At 52.2% G+C, this 24133-nt stretch overlaps 1 protein-coding gene across 2 annotated transcripts in view; it reads left to right on the forward strand.

Moving 5' to 3' along the window:
• Positions 1–24133, forward strand: part of ACSF3 (acyl-CoA synthetase family member 3) — a 51224-nt gene that overhangs the window by 3593 nt on the left and 23498 nt on the right. The window contains exons 3-6 of one of the 2 annotated variants that reach the window (XM_014874504.2): positions 980–1135; positions 10323–10477; positions 10890–11035; positions 16531–16643. In XM_014874504.2, the coding sequence (XP_014729990.2) occupies positions 980–1135; positions 10323–10477; positions 10890–11035; positions 16531–16643 (570 nt within the window). The remainder of the gene's footprint in view (positions 1–979; positions 1136–10322; positions 10478–10889; positions 11036–16530; positions 16644–24133) is intronic. The other variant, XM_088172140.1, reaches the window with a different exon arrangement.

Below are 24133 nucleotides of genomic sequence, written 5' to 3' on the forward strand. Positions count from 1 at the left end.
CCAAAAGGAATTAAAAGTTTGAATAAGCCTGCTGACTACCTCACCACTTGGTTATCAGTGCCTGCAACTGCCAGACTGCTGCCATTAGGGAAGGAGGGCAGGGAATGCAGGGATGCCTCTGAGAGCTACTGCTGCTGCTGCTCTGGGTGCTCAGATCCTGCAGCGTCCCAACAGGAATGAAAGCCTTGATGGATGGAGCCAGGGCTTGGCTATATTGGGCAAAGAATCTGTTCCCTTACAAACATGCTGATTATTTGGGGGAGGGTGGCCTGAGCAGTCCCCATCCTTTGTGCTGTCCTGCAGGAAGCCTAAAAGCTGCTCCCTGCCCTGTGGAAGAGGGCTGTGAGAGACACGACCAAATTCCACTGTTCAGATGCTTTTTATTTTTAGGTGGCTGGAAATAAGCTTTGCAGTTGCCAGCACTGGGCTCTGAAGGGCATTGTTGACCCAGAAACCTGATAATTATCCCTTCAGATAATTATCCCTTCAGAGCAGAGTGTTTTGGAAGCTTGATACTCCCATAATTTTTACTAACATGAAACCTGCTTTCTGTTTATCAGCGATTTCCTGCTCCTACTGATTATCCCTTACAGGTGCTAAAAGCCTGATGTCATCAGTGTCCTAACTATGGCAACAGAATTGTGGGAAAATTAGCTTTTTGATTACTATCTCTGCCAAATCTGCATGTGCAGCAGCAGATTAATATTTTTGTATGTCCTACTTAAAATCATTGTTGATATTTCTCAGTAACGAGAAAGGGCTTTGCCGATTTAAAGACATTTCCTGACATGTTGAAGGATGTTGAAGGTGTTCCTCTTGTGTTCTGCTGTTGTGGTGGGAATTTTTCTCACGCTGATCTTAAAGGAAAATTTTTGTGCCCTGGCAGGTTTGGCATTCCTGCCGGGGAATTTGGGGCTTGAATACCTCGGGATAATCTTTCCTCCTGGCCTGAGGCTGTGCTGTTTGTTTTCTCCTGCAGACCACGGGGCTGGTTGAGAAGTGGGAGTGGAAGAAGGAGGATGTGATCCTGCACGTGCTGCCCCTGCACCACGTCCACGGCGTGATCAATAAGCTGCTGTGCCCGCTCTGGGTGGGAGCCACGTGCATCATGTTCCCGGAATTCAGCGCACCCACGGTGAGCCCAGGGGCAAATCCAGCAGCAGGAGCCCAGGCACTGCACTCCGAGCAGCTCTGGGGATAAATTCCTAAAGAATTCCAGCCCCTTTAGCCACTGGCTGTGTGTGTTTGTTGGGTGCTCAGCCCGGGGGGAATGTGCAATTCCAGAGGGTGCAGCTCGTGTGATGCTGGGCTGGGAATGCTGCACTGCCCCTCCCAGCCCTGGGCTGGATGAACCCTTCTGTGTGCCCACCAAGAGCATTTCCATCCAGAATTAGGGTTGTGGATTTTTATTTTTTTTTTACTGCCAGGAAAGGTGGAAATGCTGTTTTTTCTCTCGTTAGTGTTAGTGGTGTGCTGCTTGCTGAATTTTTTAGTGACTTGCATCCCCAAAACACTGAGGCTGGAAAAGACCTCCAAGGTCACCAAGTCCACCCTGTGACCAATCCCCACTTGTCACCCAGCCCACAGCACTGAGTGCCATGTCCAGTCGTTCCTTGGACATCTCCAGGGATAGGGGCTCTACCACCTCCCTGGGCAACCCCTTCCAAATTTTCCCCTTCCAGTCCTACATCCTTACTATTTTATATTGCATTACATGACAGAACACAGCCTTTTGAGTTTTGTGCAGCCCAGGTAATGGAAAGAAATCCGGGTTTTCCTCACTTCCATGGAAAGATGGCTCTTCCTCCATGGAGAAACAAGAGTTAACAGAGCTGTTGGGTTGGACTCAGTGATGTGAGAGAGAGTTTGCAGATCCAGACCTTCTTGCAGCTTTTAGGAAAAGTGGCAGGAGGGAAACCTTACTGTAATGGTGCTCTTATAATGTTGTTTTCTACCTGAGCCAGGAGACACCAGTGCCAGTGCTCTGCTTCTCCTTTGTTCCCTGCAGCAGTGGCACACGATGGAAAGAGAGGAAGGAAAGGGACAGGCAGCAGTAAAGATGGAACAATTCTACACTTCCCAGCCCCTGGGATGCAGCAGTGTCCATCCACATGTCCCAGTGTCCTGGGTGGTGTCTGCAGTGTCACTGTCCAGGGACAGTTGGCTTTTCAGGTGCAGAAAGGGAGCAGAAGTGTGGTGTTGTCACTGCAGAGTTCCCTGGGAAAGCCAAAGGAGCTTGTGCTCCTGCTCTCCCTGTCTGTTTATCCACGTGCTGGGAAGGTTTGTCCCATGGAAAGGACAAAGTGCACAGGTGTGGGATACACCTGGGAGCCTCTGGCTGTGCTGCTGCAGGTGAGGGCGGGCCCAGCTCCAACAGGAGCTGACAGCAGGGCCGGCTGGTTCTCCACAGATCCTTCACAGCTCATTTCTGCTTCTCAGAGCAGCAGCCACAGAAAATGCACGCTTCCTTTTTCTGCCAGGGTGACTGTGACACCTGAGCAGATCCTTTCTGGGGGGACAGCCCCACAATCCCAGCGGGCAGCTCTGCACTTCCAGAGTAAATTGGTGGGATGCTGCGCTAGAAGGCAGGAAGGTCCCCGGCTGCCATAGGCTGTGCTTTCACCCCAAAGATTGCTGTCATGAGGGTGACCCCAAAGGCTCGGGGAGCAGCAGGGCTGTGCTGGAGCAGCGCTGGAGGTGCCGGTGAGAGGCGGGGCCGGTGCTGAGAGGCTGGAGCGGAGCCTCTGGAGGGCGCGGTGCTCCACGTCCTGTGCCACCGCTGATGGATGCTCCCTGGTACCCTCGCGTTTTGCTCTGCTCTCTCTCCCGACATCTGCGAATCAATGAGCTGACGTTGAGGGATGGGGTCGGGATCGGGGGAGCGGGACCCCCCTCCTGGCTGCTCTGATCAGAGCTCTCCGCACATGTGACACCGGGGACACGCGGGGACAGCACCGGGGGTGGCCGCTTGACCCTGGAGCTGAACTTGGGCAGGGAGGGCAGCAGCGCCGGGCGGGGCTCTCAGGTGCTCGGGGACTCTGGAGGGCGGCGTTTGCTTCTCTGCTTTCTTTTATTCCCGTTTTTTTTGTTTTTTTTTTTGTTTTTTTTTTCCCGAGGGCCTCCCCTGGGAGCTGCAAGTAGTTTGATCGACACTCCAAAGCGAGCACGGGAGGGTAAATAAGGCTTTCTCGTGGAGTTTATTGCAAGCTGCCTTTCAGTTCCACTCTATTTTCACCAGCTGTTTACAAAGTGCCCTTTGCTACTGAAATCAGCTTGCAGCAAAGCAGCAGTGGAGGATTTTGCCAAAGGAGCCCGAGTTTTGCCGTGTGCTTTTTTTCCTTGGCTGCACCTTGAGAAAGCAGCCAATTATAGTGTGATATAAAGAAACTCAACTGGCAGCTAAAACACTTGACAGGCTGATCAAAACAAGGCAAGGAACTTACTCTCAACCTGCTGCAGACATATTTAGCCTTGAGTGATACTGGCAAAGGTTCAAGAGAAACCGCAGCAGCACGCCCGATGTGTGTTTGGTTTCTAATCACTAACACTTCATTATACAAAATAAATACTTTATTATTACAGTGTTTATTAAATTACATAATTTGCAGCGTGCCTTATAGTCGTGGATACAGATGGCAGTCTGGTTTTGGTGGTGGGAATAATGCTCTTTTTTTTTTTATTTTTTTTTCCCACTGAGAAGACATTCCCAACCCCAGAGCACGGCTTGCTTGTCATTCCCCGCCGTGCAGGGGTAGGAGGTGGCAGCTTTCAGACCTTCATGGCTGTTTTTGGGAGCTGTCCAAGGAAAGGTTAAAAAGCAGGACTGTGGAGTAGCCCCAGTGGCCTGCCCAACATCCTTCCTCTCACTAAAACAGCACCTGATGTCTGTGGCTACTGCTGAGGCCAGGAGGACTCATTAAAGTGTGCTGAGGTGCCTCAAGCGTGAAAGTTGCTGCATAAAATCAGATTCTTTTTATTAAATGAGGACATCCATTACGCTGCACTAGCTACTGTACATGTTATAATTCACTTTATAGCACCATCTGTTAAGACTGTCTTGCTTAAGCTTTTCGTAGCATTTTTTTATTGCAAGTTATTAAAAAATATGGCTGCATCTATTAATCATTTATTAATAAATGGACCTTTAGTTTCCAGAATTAGTCGACTCATATGTGATGTACTGAGTCCTCTGCTGCTCGTGCTCCTTGGGGTGCAGTGTCCTCACAGGGAGCCCATGGGAGCAGCAGCCAGTGCTCCTGTCTGTGCTGCTGGGGTTGGGAATGGCAGGGATGGCTCCAGGGGAGACTTTTCAGCCCAGGTGGGTGTGGAGCAGGCAGGAGAACAGCAGTGAGCCCGAGGGGTGTTCTGCCAGCAGCTGTGTGGGGCATGGCTGGCTGTGATGTTACTGATTTCTTGTTTTATTGGTTTGCAGGGGTGAGAAGTGGGAGGGCAGAAACTTTCTCTGGAGCCAGAGCAAGCTGCAGCCTCAGCATCCCTGATCTTCCCTCCATAACCTGCTCCCAAGCTGAGTTTACTCTCCCAGCTGCTCTGCTCCTGTTTGCATTTCTCAGCTGCTGCTGACCTGTCCCAGATGCTGGAGCAGGGATTTCTTTTCCAGGAGCAGGGATTTTAAAGGTGCTATGGTTGTACAAATTTTGTGCACTTTGGTGGCCAGAGAAGAGGTGAATGTCTCTGTTAAGGAAAGAGTGCAGGGTGAGCCTCCTCCTCCTGGCCAAGTGCTTTTTGAAGGCTCTGAGCCTCAGGACTTGCATCAAGCACCCTCTGAGCATCCATTCCTGGTGATTCCCTCCCTCCATCTCCCTCCCTGCACCAGTTCAGGCACAGGGAACATGTTATATGGAAATGTCAGTGAATCTGGAGAGACAGACCTGGGGAAGCCAAGTGTCCCCTGTGCTTGCTGTGACAGTCACACACTGCTGTCCCCATTCCCGACCAGGCACTCCTTGGACAGGACCATTTTGCAGCCAATTATGAGGTCAGTATCTGGTTTACAGGATCCTCTGCTGTGGTTTTTGGGCAAAGAGGATCCATTTCGGGCTTGAACAACAGAAAGAGCTTGTCTTTGCCTTGGACACCCCTGATCTTGTCTCGAGGGGAAGATGTTCTAATGGCAAAAGGTTCCCTGTCAGCTCTCTGCATTGATAAACACCAGAGCAGATCCTGGGAGGTCTTCCAGCCTCTTGTGCAGAGTGGGAAATCAGAGTACAGAAAAACCTGAAGGAAGAAACTTGTTCTGTTGAGTGATGGGAGAAGCTGATGGAAATCTCCACTGGGGGTGAGCCAGCTGTGGCGTGTGCTCAGCTCTGCTGGCCAGGTTTGAGCTGGGATGTGCTGCCTGTGCAGTGACAGCCCTGCCTGTGCCCTGCAACCCCTTCCATGATAAATATGCCAAGATGCAGATTTCCTGCCCTGCAGTTCCAGGAGCTGCTGTTTCAGTGCCAGCCTCGCTGTGTGTCTGACTTAAGGTGCTCCGAGGATGAAGCCCTCTAAAAACCATGCCCTGTTTTACAATGTCACGCTCAAAGCCATCAAAATCATCTTGTTTGGACTCTTCTTTCTAGGGAGATAGGAATGCTGTGTGCCCAGAGGTGGCGTGTGATTCAGGACAAGCTTTCCCTGACGTTCTGTCCCCCGTGGCAGCTTTTCCCCGTGGTAGGAGGAAGCTGCAGACCTGGCACAGGATGAGTGGGAGGTGTTGCTCTGGGTGCTGCTGCATCGTGTGCTCACAGCCCTGAGTTCCTGAAGGCCAGGAAAGCCAGTGCTGAGCCTGGGAGCAAACTTTGTCCTTGTCACTGGTGTTGTCTGTGTGAGCCAGGCTGGGCTGGGTGCTGGGGCTGTCTACCTTGGCTGGGCTGCACAGGGGGATCCAGGGCTCAGCAGTCGCTGTTGCCTGCGGGAAGGAGAAGCGTGTGCTGCCCTGAGCCTCTCCCCTGGATCTGTCACTTCTGCAGACATCACTCTGGGCAGCTCTTTTGGTTTATTTTTAAAAGAAAAGCAAATCCAAGCAGAGGAGCCTGAGCTCCAACATCCAGGCACGCTGGGGATCACGGCCCCCATCCAGTTTCAGCTGGAGAGAGGCTGAAAGTTCTTTTCATCTGTTAATGGGAGGCTTCAGAGGAGTAATTTTATTTCAGCCTCAAAGAGGAGTCGGTGGAGGGAGGAGCAGGTCACTAGTGAATGGATTATGTTTGATCACTTCTCACAGACCTGGCTTTAAAAAGTTAGAGGTTTTCTTTCCCATCTCCCCAGATCTGCCGTCTGTCCTCAGCATCTGTTCCCAAGTAATGGCTTTTGATGTGTGTGGGGAAATACAAAAAATGGAACCAGAGCCTGTCATATTTACTTATATTTCCAGGTCCCAGGGAAAGCACTTGCTCCTTTCAGTATGCCTCCAGCATAGGAAGGGTTTAAAAGCTTCAGCCTGGAATGCAGAGGGGCCATCAAACTGTGCTGATGAATAAATGATTAAAACCAGAGTCACACAGAGCACAAACAGTTTGGGGTTATAACAAACATGAGATGAAGCCACCGAGGGCCTGATTTCTCTTTGAAGAGAAGAATGTTTCTCTCTCTCTGCATATTGGTTGTGAAGTGTTGGAGGCTCAGTCCTTGGGAGAGAGCAGAGCTCCCCTTGGTGCTCTCCTATCTCCCATCTGTCTTTTTTGGGATAATTTGGGGTTGGATGTGTGTGCGTGGTCCTGCAGTCCCTTCCTTGCTGCTGTTGAGTTACAGGAGCTTCCCACCCTTGTGTTTGGCACAGGCTCTCACCAGAGAAGCAGCTGGTTTGGCCACAGCCCTGTTGCTCCCACAGACATTCCAAAAATCACCGGCATCCCTTTTCCTCGATGGTGCTTCCCACACGGCAGCACTCAGTGCTAAGCACAGACCCATCTCCCTGAGCAAGAGAGAAGTAAAGGGCTGAGTTAACCTTGCATTAGAGGCATTGTTATTTCTGAAAAGGTTTGAAAAGATTCAATTACAACTGAAAATGGCACAATAATTTTATAGAAGAGAGGAGCTGTTGTGTCTGTCAATAGAGGCTGCACTGCAGGCTGGCTGTGATCCTTTTGTGGGCTGATGGAAAAATCCATGCTGGTATTTGCTTTCTTTATGGCTTCTGGCTGGTTTGGAGAATCTTCTATCAGCCAAAATCTTACATGATTTAGCACATAACTGGGTCTGCCACCTTCTCTTCTCCTTTTGCATGAGATTCTCCTTTTGTATTGGATTTGGTGTTTCTGGCTGGTTCGTGGCATTGCACATCTCCCTCTCCAAAGGGAAAAGTTGTTGCCTTTTCTCCTCTGTGCTCACATCTCTTTCTTCAGATGATCTTTGCAGGTCTGGAGGCTGTTTGGGAAGGTTTCTGTATGGACTGGCCACCCCTTGGAGCAGCTTGTTCCTCCATCCTCATTCACCATCTGTGTGCTGGGAAAAATACATGGGAAAAATCTCCCAGCTGTGCCTTGCTGCGCTTGTTTTGTACCCGCTGGTGTCATTTTCTCCTTTTTTTTTTTTCCCCTTTAATTATGGCAAAATCCCACTGGCCAGCTCATGATATGCTTTTGAGCAGTGGGAGGGGAGGAAAATCAGGAATGTCATGCTGACAGGAAGGCTTTTGGGAACATTAGGTCTCCCACTTCTCTGCTGGCACAGGCAGCCCTGACCCAAAGCATTCTCTGCCGTTATTGCTGGTGGGAAGCTGTTCCCACTCTTGCTTTCTTGCAGTGAGAAACTTTTTGTTTCTAGCCCTTGGTTATCTTAGAAGGAATCTTGATCCATCTCCTGAGATATTCCATGGGAAAGCTGCTGCTTCCCTTCTTTGCAGAGCCTGGCAGCCCTGGCACACAGTGCCATGTTTGCTTCCCAAATCCGTGGCTTTTTAAAAGCACTTGGAGGTATCAGGTGAGCAAAAAAAAACCCAGAACACTGGGCTGCCAGTCCCCTGTGCACAGGGAATTATCGTGGTGGCAGTGGCAGTGGGATAACCCAGGGGAGATGGATTGTGCTGCTCCAGGCCTGGTGCTGTCAGAGGATGCTGGGTGCTGCAAGGACAAAGCTGGCACCTTGCACGGGATTGATTGATTAGTCCCAGGTAACGAGGCTTTCCCAGATCCTTCTCTCAAAGTGTGGAGTTATAGTTAGAAGCCAGGAATAGCTGTTCCAGCTGGCTGGGCAGTGCCAAACCCTCTGGCCAGCTTGGGCTCTGTGGAGTGCTCAGAGCTGCCAGCTTTATAGCACAGCTTAGTCCTGCTAAAACACATGGGAAGGATCCAGATTTGGCTGAGCAGGAGCAGAGCAGGTGGAGAGGTTTGGCTGTCAGCAGATCACCCCAGCAGCTGGTGGCACAAATCCAAAGGCAGCTGCTTATCCTCAGGAAGGGGCTGTTGCTGGGTGAGCTGGACTGACACGGAAAAAGCTGCTCCTGTGGAGGGAGGGAGGATTTTATATAAAGCAGGAGTTGAGCTGGCACGTGGGGCAGGGGACTCTGGGGTGCAAGACAAACTTGCTCTGTTTAGATGGGCTTGGGGTTTTTCAGATCCAAACTCATGTGACAAAAACTGCTGCATGGCCAGACTGGAAGTCTGTCTGCGTTCCCACAGCTGCTCAGGGCTTGGGAAGGCAAAACAAAATCACACAGCAAGGGTTGAACAACCCCTGAGCATCTGTTTGCCTTCAATCCCCTCAGCACAGTCCTGATCCCTGCTTGCCATCACACATCCTTCCCTGGCCACAGCAGTGGCTCTCAGGAGCACCAGGCTGAGGAGAGCAGATCCATTGAGCCCTGGCTTTGGAGAGATCCTTCTCCACCCTGCTGCCTGGAGTGGGAAAGATATTGGGGGGAAAAAGGGGCTGGGAGGAGCACGGGGGAGGTTAGACCCCTCTAAATGCAATTTTACCTATTCTGGCTGGTAGGTGGGTTTCTGCAGGGAGTGAAATGTTCTCTCTCTGGACTTATCACCCATCAGTGCAGGAAGCCACAGAACACATTCCAGCTGTGCTGTCCTTCCCCAGGGGATCTCGCAGTGCTCATGTCTCACCTCCCGTGGCCGGTGGGTTTGCACCTTGTCCATCCATCTCTCCCCACCGAGGGCATCCCTGGGCTGGGAGGCAGCGTGAGCTCCTTCCTGTTGGTGGGACGGTGCCTCTGTGGACGGGTCCCGCTCTCCTAACAGCAATCACCCCGTGCTGGGAGGGTTTTTTTAGGAGCTGATTGTTCTGGAGCAATGGAGTGCGAGATGCGGGGGGGGAGGCGGCGCCGGCGCAGCCAAGGAGAAAGGGATGAAACGGAGCCCGGGCGAGCAGAACGGAGGGAAGGGGCAGAGTGACAGCATGAAGGAGAATCCCTGGCTCACCTTCCATCAATCCCTGCCCTGCCTGGCTCGTGTGCAGCTGAGCGTGCTTGGTGTCAGGAGCTGTTAGGGAATGCATTTGTCACCGGCGGGGCAGGCACTGCAGAGCTCTGATTTATTGATGGCTTTGGATCCCTCCTGCCTTGGGAAGAGCTTACCTGGCAGGGAGAGTGGTGAGGTGTGCGAGGAACGGGCTCAGGTGTGACATTTATGGCTCTGACCCGTGCTTGGCTGCACATTCCAAAGGTGTCGTTGTCTGCATCCCAGCAGGGCTGGCTGCTGGAATTTGCTGCTGGAATTTGCCCCCATTCATATTTCCCACAGGTCAGCAGGAGTTGCAGCTGAAGAACATTATTCCCACAGGGAACATTCCTCTCAGGAATGGTGGTTGGGGTAGTGGTCCTCCTGAAAAGCTGCTGTCTCCTGCTTTACCTGTGGATTCTGATTCCCTCTCCATGGTCACAGCTCTCTGCCCCTCACCATTTTCATGAAGTCTCACTCCCAGTGCCTGATCTCCCTCTTCCCAGCTCTGCCTCAGAGGTTGAAGTCCATGGGCTCCAAGCTGTGTGTTGTGTATCAGGTGTGGGCTGTGTCTTTCCAAGGAAGAGCTCCCATGCTGTGGAAAACTTTGTGCAGCCTTTGAGGAGCTGTGCGTGAGAAGGGAATGAACTGATTCTGCCACAAGCTTCCATCTTTGTGAGCAAATTCTTGGCTGCAGCATGACAGGATTAAAAAATGCCATTTCCATCATCTCATGAGTGATGGTGTGTGGGGGATCCACTGGTGGGATGAGAGATCAACGTTGTGCCTTGGGAAATAAGGGCATGATGAAAGTTGGGAACTCATTTTGGACAGGGGTGAGGGGCACACAACAGCTTCCAGCTGTACTTCCAAGAAATCTTGGGTAGCAAAGGTTTATTTTCATCCATGAGTGTTCCCTTCCCTCCCTAGGTGTGGAAGAAGCTCCTGAGCTCTCAGGCTCCTCGTGTCAATGTGTTCATGGCAGTGCCCACCATCTATGCCAAGCTGATGGAATATTACGATGAGCATTTCACCCAGCCCCAAGTGCAGGATTTTGTTCGTGCCTTTTGCCAGGAGAACATCAGGTGGGTGAGCTGAGGGCAGGGGCTGCTGCTGGCTCACTGGGTGCTCCAGGTTTTCCTTTCAGCATCACCTCTTGCAGTGCTGGTTGTTGTGCTCTGGTGTCTCTTTGACAGGAACAAGGGTGACGTTATTTAATTGTGAGCCACTCTTGCATGGGAAGGCCAGAAGGGGCTCATAATGTGTAAAACATGGCTGAGGACTTTGTCCTGCAGCCCAGGCTTGTACTCCAGGAGCTCTTTTAAGAGCCTGTCCTGATTAATTTAAGCCCCATATCAGGCTGAGAAAGCGAGGGACATCTTTGGGACTGTTTAAAAGGATTTTGAGGTTGCAGGTTTTACACAAAGAGATTTTTGTGCCCCTGTGTCAGGCTGTGAATTCCCTGGATCCTCTCTTACCTGAGCTTTCCCTGTGCAGGTTAATGGTGTCAGGCTCAGCTGCCCTGCCCGTGCCTGTCCTGGAGAAGTGGAAGAGCATCACAGGGCACACCTTGCTGGAGAGGTATGGGATGACTGAGATTGGGATGGCACTTTCTAACCCTCTGCACGGAGTCCGTGTGCCAGGTAGGAGCATCCAGAGGGTGCCCCCTGTTTGGAGGTGTTTTTTGGGAAGTGGTCTGGGGTGTTCTGGGATGTTCCCTGCACGTGAGTGAGGAGAGGCCACGCTAGGAGCAAGGAATTGGCACTGGGAAGCCATGACATGGATGTGTAGGAAGTGGCTGCTGGGTGTCCCAGGGATCAGAGCTGTGTGTGCAGAGCTGGCAGTGGTGCCCCCTGGCACACTCCAGACCGATGCTTTCTTACTTCCAAAATCTTCGTGAATTGAAGGAGTGTTTCTTGAGCTCCTGCTGCCTGGAGTTGTATTTCTGGGTGGTGTCACACAGGATTCTCCACACAGCAGTGCTTGTCCAACCCATCAGTGCTGAACACTTAAAATAGGACGTCTGCTCACTCTTATTTTAGTGCCTGTTTCTTGCCTCTTCAGGAATTCAAAATTGTCACACCTCGCTGTACACTCTGGGCCTGTTTTCTCCTTGTCTTCCCCCCCTCCTCTGAGCTACATTTTGTGATTCTTCTCCATAGCTGTACTTTCTGGAACCTAGAAATAAATTGATCTGAGACACTGCAAATGTAAAATGCCCCCACTCTCCCTGTGGTTGGAGCGTGGCCATCTGTGTGCCCACCCTGTGCCACCTGCCTCCCCACAGGCTGTCTGTGCAGGCATGGCACCATCTGCAGCCTCCTGGGGAGCTGGTGTTACCCTAGGGGAGGTCCTGGGTGTCACAGCTTCCCACAGCACCCCAATCCCATGGGATGCAGGATGCAGGGTCCCACAGGGGTGGCACAGGGAGAGGAGAAGCCAAAACTCCCCCTCGTTGTCTCCTCAGCCTGAGAACAGCTTGCAATACAAACTCTGTTTTACTTCTGCAGGGTAACTGTCATTCCCTCACCCCACCTCAGCCAGTTTTATCTTCCTCCAGCAGCCCCATCCCTGCAGGCAGCAGAGGGAAGCAGGCAGGAAAAACAAGACTCCCATCTGCAGGAACCCGAGCTGTGTGTGAGCCCCACAGCCCGGGCTGACAGGGCAGGGATCATTTCACTGGCCCTGTGGCCTGCTTATATTTGCTTTTTATTGATTTTCATGAGGGAAAAGGAGTGGAGACTCTAGAAATTTCCCAGGGGGACTAAAAGAAAGAAGGAATAAGACTGAAAGTAGCATGGCAATGCAGAGGCTGGCACCCAGAAGAGCAGCTCCTGCCCCAGAGCTGGTGGCATCGTCCCCGTGGATCCTGGGGTCTGCTGGGGACCTGGGGACAAATCATCTTGTGCAATCAAAGCAGAGGGGCTGGGGACTGTCACTGCAGCCCCTTCCAGGGGCTCCTGCAGCCCTGAGAGGGGAGACAAGTGTCTCATGAAGGTGGGGATCAGCAAGAAGCCGTACAGAAAGGAGGCTATAATTGAATAGGCTTGATTAATTTATTTCAGGAAGTGTCAGCTGGGAAGCAGATGGGTGAAGCTGAGGCATAATTTACTGGAGCTGTGAGAAAGCTTTTGATCTAGTGCCCTGTTAGAGGCTGGGTAGGAGTCACCAGGTACCACAGGGATCCCAGAGGCAGCTGATGGTGGGCTGGGAACAGGGGACATCCAGCAGAGGATTTCCCCTGGAGTGGCAGCAGCACAGGCCCTTCTCTACTGTTTGACCTGTTGGAGTGAGCCCAGAGGAGACCCCAGGATGATCAGAGGGATGGAGAACTTGTGAGTGCTGGGAGAATTGGGATTGTTCAGCCTGGAGAAGAGAAGGCTTTGGGGTGACCTGAGTGTGGCCTTCCAGTTCCTGAAAGGGCCTACAAGGACAATGGAGTGGGACTTTGGACAAGGGCCTGAGTGACAGGGCAAGGGGCAATGGCTTCACAATTAACTTTAGGTTTAGATTAGATATTAGTAAGAAATTCTTGGCTATGAGGGTGGGCAGGCCCTGGCACAGGGTGCCCAGAGAAGCTGTGGCTGCCCCTGGATCCCTGGAAGTGTCCAAGACCAGGCTGGGCAGGGCTTGGAGCAACCTGGGCTAGTGAAAGGTGGCAGGAGATGGAATGGAATGAGCTTTAAGGTCCCTTCCAGACCATTCTGTGATTCATGAGCCTCAGCAGGGATCCTGGGGCTTCCCTTGCCCTCTTCCAGGCACTTGGTGTGGCAGGAGAAAGGTGAGTCCTTGGACCCTGCCCAGCCTGCCCGTGTCCCCACCGGTGTCACCAGCAGTGTGTCCCCACTCTCCACCCACAGCACGGGTCAGGCATGGGGGTGTGGGAGCTTTAATTTCCAGAAGCAGCAAAGATGAAAGATTTGAAAGATAAATGTTTGCTTGTATATGGTTAAAACCCTGCTTAAAATGCCTCTGTTTTCACCAGCTCTCATTCTAATCCCCCCTGGTGCTGTTACTGTGAAGGGAGATGAATAATTCATGGCCGGAGAATGCCTCACTGGGCCTAATCACCACTTTAATTGGAGGTTTAGATCAGAGGCAGCTAATAGCTGCTACAGCGGGGACTCCGTGTATTGTTGACAGTGAGATCCTTGAGTGCCTTATCGTTGGCCTGTTCCAATCCTCCCGGGACAGAAGAGCACCGAGCTACCCAGATACCAAAGGACACAGAGCACGGGGCCAATTAAATTTATCTGGGAAGAGCTGACAACTTTTTTAAACAGAGGAGAACGGGTGAAAGCAGAGTGGTGTCACCCCCTCCTGCCTGCGGCGGGCGAGGTGCCAGCATTGCTCAACATCCAGGAGTCTGCACATTGCAGGGATGCAGGGGGGAAGGAGCAGAGATTTCCCCCCAGTTTCCCCTCAGGATTATGGCTGGGGACAAAGGGAAGCCAGATCAGCCCTTCTGATCACCCCAGTTGTGGCTTGATGAAGGCAGGACTTCCAGGGCTGTTCCTTTGGGAATGGGCCCGAATTCCTGCTGACCTGTTGGAGTTGGCACAGGGTATATTTTGACACGGTGGATGGGCCTGGGAAGCTCTAGTCATTGTTTCTTCACAAATTCTGTTAATCCTGTCAGGTTTGTGGAGCTCAAATCAATGGTAGGAGCTTTTTCAGCCTTTACAGATGTTGATTTGAAAGTTTGTCACTTTTCCTAAATACCAGAAAAGCTTCTCCAGACAGAAACATAAGGAAGCAGCTCTCCACCAGGGACTTGTTTTACATGCTGGTTTTATTTTAGGCAAGTAGGAGAGGAATTGGTGGGGCCGTGTTAGTAACTGTGATCTGAAACACTGTGTGGGGAACATGTCACCTCCTCAGATGTGCCAGTGCTGTGCTCATCTTTGGTGTCTGATTCCCAAGGGCTGGGACCAGCACTGGGCACTAATCCTGGAGTCCTGGAATCACTGCCCATTTCCATGCTGAGGTCAGCAGCTTACATCCAGGGAAGAAGCATCTTCCAGGAAGGCATCTGGCTGACCTTGAGCTGAAAAATTCCGAGGCTGTGAGAGCCCCTGGCAGCTCCTTGCGTTGGTTTCTGCTTTCCAGGACTGACCTTGTGGTGCCTGCCCACAGAAGTGCCATGTTTTGTGGGCAGATTGGAGTCTGTTCACACCCTGTGTTTTTCACCCTGTTCCCACAGAAGTCTAGAAGGTGGCTCCAGTAACCTCCCATGCAACACTGAGGGTGTTTTCTGTGACTTGTTACTTGCTTTGAGGCCTCTTGGAGCCTCCCGTGGCAGGTGCAAGATTGTTTATAACACATATGGTGTGATTTTTAGGGTTGTCCTGTTCAGAGCCAGGAGCTGGACTTGATGATCCTTGTGGGATTCAACTTCTGTGATTTTCTAATTCCATAAATGCCTCAACAGGGTAGCTCAGGGCACTTCTGGCTCGTGGCTCCCTCATTCCCTGTGTCTGAGTCCTGGCAGGGTCTGGCCTAGAGGTGGGAGCAGCCCAGGGGTGCTGGTGCTGAGGGCAGGATGTGGCTGTGCTTTGACCAGAATGCCAAAGGCAATTCTGAGTGGAACAGACACGGATCACGGAGCTGCCACGTCGCTTTGTGTTTATTTCCAGCCAGATTTGCTAATTGTTCGGGTAGTTTCACTGCAATAAAATCTCACTCCCTCATAGCCCATCTGCTCTTGGCTGATCCTGCAGGGATGCCATAAATCTGGGCTACCACGACATATCCATTTCCATGGCAACTGACCAATGTAGCAGACAAAATCGTGATGTCACGGATAGCAGATCTCCAGGGCTTCAGCAGGACAATGAGACCAGCACAGGGAAAATGCCACTTGAACCCAAATGCCTGAAATAGAAGAGGAAGACAGGGCTGAGCTCCAGGTCCTGCACTCCCTGCTCTAGGGAATTCCCCGTGTCAAGGTGATCCTGGCAGAGCTGGAAAGCATCAGTTGGAGGCACTTCAGGGGAAAAAAAATTGATCATCCTTTAAAATAAAGAGCAGAGTTACCAATTTATAGAATCACAGAATGGTTTGGTTTGGAAGGGATCCTGAAGCTCATCTTGTTCTATCCCCCCTGCCCTGGGCAGGGACACCTTCCACCGTCCCAGGGTGCTCCAAGCCCCATCCAACCTGACCTTGGACACTTCCAGGATCCAGGGGCAGCCACAGCTGCTCTGGGCACCCTGTGCCAGGCCTGCCCACCCTCACAGAGAAGGATTCCTCCCTGATATTCCCTGTGGCAGTGGGAAGCCATTCTCCCTTGTCCTGGTACTCCAGGTGCTGTGAAAAGTCCTTCTCCAATTGAAACTCAGTCCTGTCCAGTCCTGCTGAGCCCCAGGTTGCTGTGAGCTGCTCTCCCCCTCCCTGCTCACAGGGGATGAAGGGCACAGGAACAGAGCTGCCCTCTGTGCTGAGCTTTCAGGTGCTCCCCAGGAAGAGCAGGCACTGAAGCAGGGGGTGAGGGAGCTCTGGGTCACAGGCACGGCTTGGAGCTCAGTAGTGCTGGTTGTGACACTGTGTTAGCCCTTTGGTTTTGAAATTGAAACCTGTGGAAGAATGGGTGGTTTTGATCCCTGCTTTTCTCCTCTGATGTTTTCTATGCAGTGTATTGATGTCTCCTAAAACTGGGATAATCCCTGGCAATTCTCAGCTGTTAAGCTGTTGCCTCCCCTGTCAGGTGCAGGCTGTAGAGGAGCAGAGTAATCGCTGTGCTCTCTCTTTTCACAGCTTTGTGTGGGTTTTGTGGTGCCTTTCTCTCTTTTCTTAAAAAAAAAAAAAAAAAAAGAAACAGCTTCATTCCTGAGCTCTGAAGCTGTGCAGATGTCTTCAAAGAGTGGCCAAGGGAGGCTACTGAGGGTTGGAGACACGTTTGTGTTCAGAGGCATTCCCAGCACTGCCTGCTCAGCAGCAGCAGCAGCAGCGTCCTGACATTCCCTGCAGACACACGGTGGGACCGACGCCTTTCCCGAAGGGACACCCCCTGCTAGGAACTTCTTTAGCGCCAGCACAACCTGCAGATGCCATTGCTAGACGAGCAGCTGCTCTTTTGCAGCTGACTGTGTGATTTCCTGGAGGCTGGGCCCTGTTTCCATGCTGCTGTCCCCTGCAGGTTCCGTGGGTACCCCGCTGCCCGGTGTGGAAGTGTGCATCGCCAGCGAGAGCTTCAGGGACGGGGCTCCATCCTACACCATCCACGCCCAGGGGGATGAAAACAGCACACAGGTACTGCCTGTTCTCCACTTTCAAAAGGTCTTCACCCAGGGAAAGTTCTCTCCTTCCCATCCCTCTGAAACCCTGAGGGATGAGGCTTGCACTGCTCTTATTCCCAGCAATTCAGTGATAGAGTTTCTTGTACTTTTTTTGTGGGTTCCTGTAGCTGTGGTACTTTATGGACTGGACAAGTGTTGTCCATACAATCATGGGATGTGTGTGGGAAGAGACCTTAGAGCCCATCCAGTCCCACTCCTGCCCTGGGCAGGGACACCTTCCACTATCCCAGGCTGCTCCAAGCCCTGTCCAACCTGGCCTGGGACATTCCAGGGATCCAGGGGCATCTACAGCTTCCCTGGGCACCTGTGCCATGGCCTGCCACCCTCCCAGGGAACAATTCCTGCCCAATATCCCATTTAATTTCATTCTGAAGACCAGGCCTAGTGGAAGGTCCCTGCCCATGGAGCCAGATGAGCTTTAAGGTCCCTCCCAATCCAAACCATTCCATGCTTCTGTGATTGGAAGGGCAGCACTGGTGGCCTTGGGGGTTGCACTCATTTTGAAACAGCACTGGGAGAAACCCATCAGGTTTCCATGGAAGTGCAGCTCCATGCTGAGCTCCACAGGCTGCACCTGCAGTTCTGGTGTGCCCAAGGTCAGGAATCTGGGATGGGGAATCACAGTCTGCTCTGTGCTGGGGTGCTGAGTGTTCCCTGCTGCAGCAGCAGCCCCAGCCCAAGCTCCAGGCTGTCTCTTCTTCCCACAGAAGTGGCTGAGCAGGGTGTGCATTCCTGTCCCCTCCCCTTCAAACCCTCACTGTGGGTGACCCCAGTGACACCGCGTGGGTCGGACACAGTGTGACATTCAACCTGAAGTAGGTTCCTTCACTCATTCCCCTGGGAAATGGCTTCTCATCCAGCCACCTACATGCTGAGGGTTTGAAAGGAGCTTCCAGGGCTGTGCAGAGACACTGCTGGTGTAAGCACTGCTGAGAGGCTCAAGGAAATCTTTTTTTGTCTAAATGATGTGGTGGCAGGTGGAGGAGCCAGCAGGACCACAGGCACCCCGTGGGTGAGCTGTGCTCAGGTTGTGTTTTGTGTTCTGATGCTGTAAGAGCTGGATCCACCCCAGACTTGTAAAACAGCCCAGAGGGGATTGTGGCTTTTATTAAAAAAACCTCTTTGCTGCTCTTTACTCTGTGTCACTGCTGTGGTGTGGATGAGCAGTGGGCAAAGCAGGAGACTCCCTGTGTCCTGTTTTTGTCACTTCCTGGATGTGTGTTATATTTCACAGGTTTGTTCTCTGATCCCAGAGTTTGCTCTTGGCCTTTTTTTTCCACTTGTGTGGAACTGAGACATGAAATATAACGTGTCCCTTTTAATAATGATCCTATAATGCTTTTTTCCCCTCAGGGTTCCCTGGGCACTTTACAAATTAGGTCTCAGACACGAGAATCCCCAAAGTGCAGCTCCTTCCAGGATGAAATGTGGATGTTGTTCTACTGAATTATGAGAGGAAAAAATATGGGATGTTATTTTTTCTGCTCAGTACTCCTTCCCCTTCCTTCTCATTGCACTGAGTGACCAGAGAAGGGGAGCCCAGATGATCTGTGTCTGGTGCTGGAAGCCCAGCACCTCCTCAGGGCTGCACAGAGCTGGGATTCACAAAACTCTTCTCTATCCTCTGGCTTCAGGGCTGCTTGGGTTTATTTTTGGGGCAGAGGAATTGCCCTTTATCCTGATGATCTCTCACCTGCAGCCCCCAGTGTGGGTGGCTGAGGTCCATCCCCAGGGCTCACAATTCTTCCAGGAGCTCCCACCAGTGCTGGCCTTGGCTCCCTGCCCCTTGCTGATGGTTCACTTCCCATCAGGCTCTCCCTTGGGGATCTTTTGAATTGTTCTGGTGAATTCTCAAGTCATCAGCCAGGGAGGGTGTGGGGAGGTGGTAATTTGCCTCTGGGCATTGGCTCATGAGTTGGTCCCTGTCTGAAAAGCTGTCCCCGTCTCACCCACCATTCCTCTTGTCCCAGCTTAACTGGGAGTTTCTTCAGGCTGAAGGGAGAGCAATGGTCCCATCTGTTCAGGCCACCCTAGGAGAGAGTGGCTGGCTAGGAGCCACCAGGACATCCACAACATTTCCAGGAGCAGACCAGAGCCAGCTGCCTCTGTCCCTGGGACTGTCACAAGGTGGGAAAAACAGTCCCTGCTCCCAGCGTGTGTTGGCACAGATGGATGCATGGAGATGCCAGGAGTTGGGGTTTTATATGCCCTGGGCACAGAGTGTGACATTCCCTGGCGTGACCAGGTGGCAGCCACGGTGACAACACCTCTGCTCCCAGGGATGCTGGAATTCCAGTGCCTCACACCTGCGGTCCCAGGCAGAGCCTCACCTGCTCAGTGCCTGCCCCAGACGCTGCTGCTGGCACTGTGTGCATCGAGCTTCGTTAATAATTCATGGCAGGAGAGACAATGGCAGTGGGATTTATTTTAAACAAGGCAGATCTGACAGTCCAGTGCTCCTCACGCTCCAGCAGCCCCAGAAAGGCCCAGCTTTGTTTAAATCAGCTCCTCCACGGCAGAGGGGCTGGCCCAGGGATGGGAAGAGCTGGCTGGTGTCACCCTGCCTGTGCCACCAGATAACTCTGTGGCCTTTTCTTTGACACCTGTGAGAAGGATGAACAAATCCTTCCTCTCCTTCTCCTTTCTGAGCCTTATAGGGTTTGAGGGCTGGAGGAGGCTGAGGGGAGACCTCGGGGTCCCAGAGGGGCAGGTACTGATCTCTTCCCTCTGGTGAGCAGGGACAGGAGCCAGGGAATGGCTGGAGCTGTGTCAGGCAAGTTTAGATTGGAGATCAGGGAAAGGTTCTTCCTCCAGAGGGTGCTGGGCACTGCCCAGACTCCCCAGGGAATGGGCACAGAGCTCCAGGAGAGTTTGGACAACGCTCCCAGGGGTGCCCGGGATGGGATTGTTGGGGTGCCTGTGCAGGGCTGGGGTTGGATCAATGATCCTTTGGGTCCCTTCCAGCTCAGGATTTTCCATGATTCCATAATTCAGGCACCATGGGGCTGGTCCAGGGGGATGCCGAGCACCCCGGCAGGACTTGGGCTCTGAGCCATCTCTCCTCCCTCGAGCAGGTGATCTCTGTGTGCCGGGGCTGAGGCACTGTCGGGGCAATCTGCGAGGCGTTCACACCTCGGCTGTGCCTGCAGAGCCCTCCCGACAGCACAGCGAGCAGAGAGCGCTGCCCGTGCCGGGGGAATCGTGTGCGGAGCCTCGCAGGGTCAGCGCCTTCCCCGCTCGCCTTGGGCTCAGCTCCTGCCTCCTGCTCCCGGCACAGCCGGCGTTCTCCGAGCTGTTCTACCCCACTAACACCCTCCCTGCGGGGGCATCGCTCCCTTCCCTTGCGTGCCGGCGCCCTTTGGACGTGTGCGATGCAAACAGGAGCGGAGGAGGAGGAGGAGGAGGCAGCAGCCTGGGGGTGGCAGGAGCCGGGAGCTGGGACTGTTCGTGCTCTGCCATCCCGTAACTGCCTGAGCTCTGAGCTTGCAGCAGGGGACCGCTGTAATTTGCAAAGCTGGTTCCTGGCACGCCCTGAAGATCAATAATCCTACTTAGCTGAAAGTTTGCTGGATCTCTGTTCTTCCCTGCGTTTTCTCCTGTCCCTTGATTGGAGTGCTGGATTCCTTTCCTTCAGTCTCCCCTCAGGAGCCCTGTGCTCTGTTCCTCTCACTGGCTCAGGTTTTCAGCCACTGTGCTGCTTCCTCTGGGTGTTTTGCTGGTTTTCACACGGAGCCACGTGGCTCAGGCTGGGTCAGACCCGACCTTTGCCAACCCCAAACGAGGTGCTGCAGCCTGACAGCTGCACTGGTTGCTCTGTCTGTTCCAGCCAAGGATGCACAGCAGCCTGGGGACACCTGTGACAGGCCAGCAAGGGCAGGAGGTGACAGTCCCATGGGTGTCACAGGCACGAGGGGCACTGCCCATCTCTGGAGAAGAGCCAGCTGCAGCCTCACCAACTGGTCTGGGATACCAGGATGGATGAGGAGAATCCCACAGGGATACACGTGCCAAATACCCACACCCACACAGCCACAGTTTGGGGTGCCCAGTCCTCCAGGACAGCCCTGGCAGCTCAGTGGGCACCACCCCACGGCTTCTCCAGGGATTTGGGATGACCAGGAGCGAGGTGGAGCCTCCTCAGGTAATGTCCCCACCTGTGCAGAGCTGTCCCCTGGGGAGATGCTGCTCTGGGAGTCCTGGCAGAAACACTTCTCCTTTTTCTCCTCCAGCAGCACTGGGGAGCAGAGGTGTGGAAATGGGTGTCAGGGGTGTCCCATCCTGTTCCTGGAGCCCCTGACATCCAGAGCAGTTTCTCAGCTTTCCACCTTCCTTAGGCCTGCTGAGCCCCTGCATTCAGGCTCAGTGATCCTTACCCACAGCCTCGAGTGTTTCTTCCTCTGGAGTGTTTTCCCCTGAAAAAAAAAATTTTGGCAGCTCTCCCGTGGCTCTGGCACCCAGGAAAGGGTTACAGCTCCCCAGCTCTGAACGTTTCAGTTTGCTTTGTTCAGTGCAATGCATATTTCATACGCTCAGCTTCCCAGCTGGCAGAGGCCTGGAAACCCTGCAAGCTGTCGGGTATTGTCTCTCTCCTTCTTTACTTGTTTGTTTGTTGGGTTTTTTGGGTTGTCATTTTTGTTGGATTTCTTTTTTTTTTTTTTTTTTTTTTTTCCTTTTTCATCTTTCCCAAATTGCTCTCTCTCTCACCAAAGCCCAGCCCTAGTGCTGACAATGGGGGGCTATCAATAGCTAAATGGCTTCACAGCTGTAGCCAAGGCAGGGCTGTAGCCAGGGCTTTTATGGCCAGCAATTTCCTCGTGCCGAGGCTGCAGAGTGGGGACGGATGGCTTGCAGGAGCTGGCAGCAGGAGGACGATGTGCCAAGGGCTTCCCCCCCTTCCAAAGGTTGTCATTATCTCCTTTATCCATATGCAAGCTGTCGTCCTGGACAGGAACCGGCTCTGCTGTGGCCGTCCCTCCCAAAAGCCACCAGCATCTCTGTCCCCTCCTCCCCGTGCCCCCCGTGTCTGTGCCATCTGCTCACAGCTTGCTGCTGGTTCCCAGCTCCTCTGTGGGGCTGGGGGCAGCTGGAATTGTCACCCGTGGTTGTGGCTGCAGCTTTTGGCTGTTGGTGTCCCTGTGGAGGGGACCAGGAATGGCTCCACCTCGCTCCTGGTCATCCCAAATCCCTACAGATCCCGTGGGGTGGTGCCCACTGAGCTGCCAGGGCTGTCTTGGAGGACTGGGCACCCCAAACTGTGGCTGTGTGGGTGTGGGGGGTACTTGGCAGAGACACCCCTGTGGGATTCTCCTCATCCCTCCAGGTATCCCAGACCAGTTGGTGAGGCTGCAGCTGCCTCTTCTCCAGAGATGGGCAGTGCCCCCCGTGCCTGGCATTCCTGGGAATGGCCAGGATGTCATCACCTGGGGATCTGTCCCAGAGGAGCAAGCAAAGGAACTCTTGGATTGCTCCTTTTTTTATCCCATTCAGACCTCAGCCTAGTTCTTTCTTTGTCCTCAGTGCTCCTGCACTTCCAGAATAGTGGAAAACTTTCAGAATAATGGAAAACATCTCTCCTCCAATTTTTCACTGGTTTTCTTGTCCCTGCTCCATCCCATCCTCATGTATTGGTACCTCGATGGTGAACTTTTCCTCCAGCATCCCCATTCCATCCCCCATGAGGAGCTTTTCCTCAGCTCCATCATCTCTTCCATCAGGCAGTGTGGGGAATATGTTGTTGAAGGCAGTCTGGATTAGATCTGCATCTTTTCTTCTATCTGCAACCTCAACCCTCAGGATTTCTGGCACAATCTACCTTTGATAAAAACACTCTGCATTTATTCCCATTTTCCATTGCTTCCAAAACCTCCTTCCAAAGCCTTCACAGTGCTGGACACTGCACTTGTGTATGTTCCAGGGTTGGGGTTTTTTTTGGTTTTTTGGGGTTTTTTGCCATATTTCTCTCATCTCCTCAGGATCCTGTTTTGTGTCCTGCCCAAGTAATTCAAGAGTCTCCACTTTCTTTCCCAGTCTGTTTTTGTTCCTGTACAAACATTTTAGCTGCTTCTCATTGATCACATGCAGTTCCCTACTCAACTTGGGCATTGATTCCATTCTCAGATATATTTATATCTCCTTCCTTCTTTCTGTCTGTCCTCTGATTTTTTTTTTTTCATTTGTGGCCACAGCTCTATTTTATTTCTTCCTGACAGTAAATGTGGAGGCAGAGGTTGCAGTAGCATCATATCCCCTTATTTCTCAGCTGAAAACTCTTCTCATCACAGGGACACAATTCCTTTTATAAGGAATTGAGAATATTTCTTTGGAAAGTTGAATCCATCTGTCAGGAAGAATCTCTTCACAAGTGTTTCCTTTGGGGTCACCCTTGTCACAGCACCCTCAGGATCTCTGTGAATCTTTTTATTGATGTTTTATTCTTCCATAGCATCCCAGGCTGGTTTGGGTTGGAAGGATGAACCTTATCTCTTTCAGGGACAGCTTCCACTAGAATATTCCTCTTTGTAGCTGAGGGAAGATTTGGGGTGTCTGTGGACGTGGTGGGGAGGTGCTGAAGAGCAGGAGCTGTCTCTGTCCCAGGGAATGTCCCCAGGGGATGGCTGGGCACAGGGGGCAGTTCCAGGTTGTGGGGCAGTGTGTGTGCAGTCCCAGCTCATCACAGCCTCCCAAACTGCACTTTTTAGGGGAGGCTGATGGAAACCAAACCAAAGGTGAGGCACTGATCGAGTCCTTGCTTGGTTCTGTGCCTGTCCTGAGCCCAGAATGGCACAGGGGCACATCAGGAGCCTTCCCCTGAGGGGGAGAGCTGAGCGAGCTGTGCTGACATCTCAGCTCGTTTGTTATCCCAGGGAGCCTGCAGACGAGGCAGGGATGAGAGCAGCAGCGTGGAGAGCTGTTGGCATCTCTGCAATAGTGTTGCACATTTAATTTATGGTGTTAATATAGATCAAGAAGTTTTGTGTCCATGGAACAACTGCAGGGAGGATTGACCTTTCCCAAACTTGGCTTGTTTTCTGTCATGCTTTTGGGATCATCTGGAGCTGATCAGGCTGGTAACTTAAAAAAATCAGTCTTGCCTAAAAATATAGACAATCACTTTTGTTTTCAGTGGAGCAACATTTGCTGTAAGTAGAGGGTTGGGTTGTTTGAAAATAACTTCCAGTGTTCCAGCTCCACTGTGCACCAGCCTTGCTTTTAAATTTATAACTCTCCAAAATGAAAAGATTGTGTTATTCCCAGCCCTTTTTATAAAAGTTAACATTGCAAAAACAGATGTGAAATGTGGCCTCGCAGATTACAGCCTGAGCTTGGGGTTTTTAGGTTGGGGTTTTATTTTTTTCCTTACTCTCTCTGTGCTGTGTCCCTGAGGAGCAGAAATCTGCCTTTTTCCAGCAGGAGGAAAATTGTTCTGTGTCTAAATTGCCTCCT

The sequence above is a fragment of the Sturnus vulgaris genome, chromosome 12 (genome assembly GCF_052056855.1).
Source record: "Sturnus vulgaris isolate bStuVul1 chromosome 12, bStuVul1.hap1, whole genome shotgun sequence".
Taxonomy (NCBI): Eukaryota; Metazoa; Chordata; class Aves; order Passeriformes; family Sturnidae; genus Sturnus; species Sturnus vulgaris.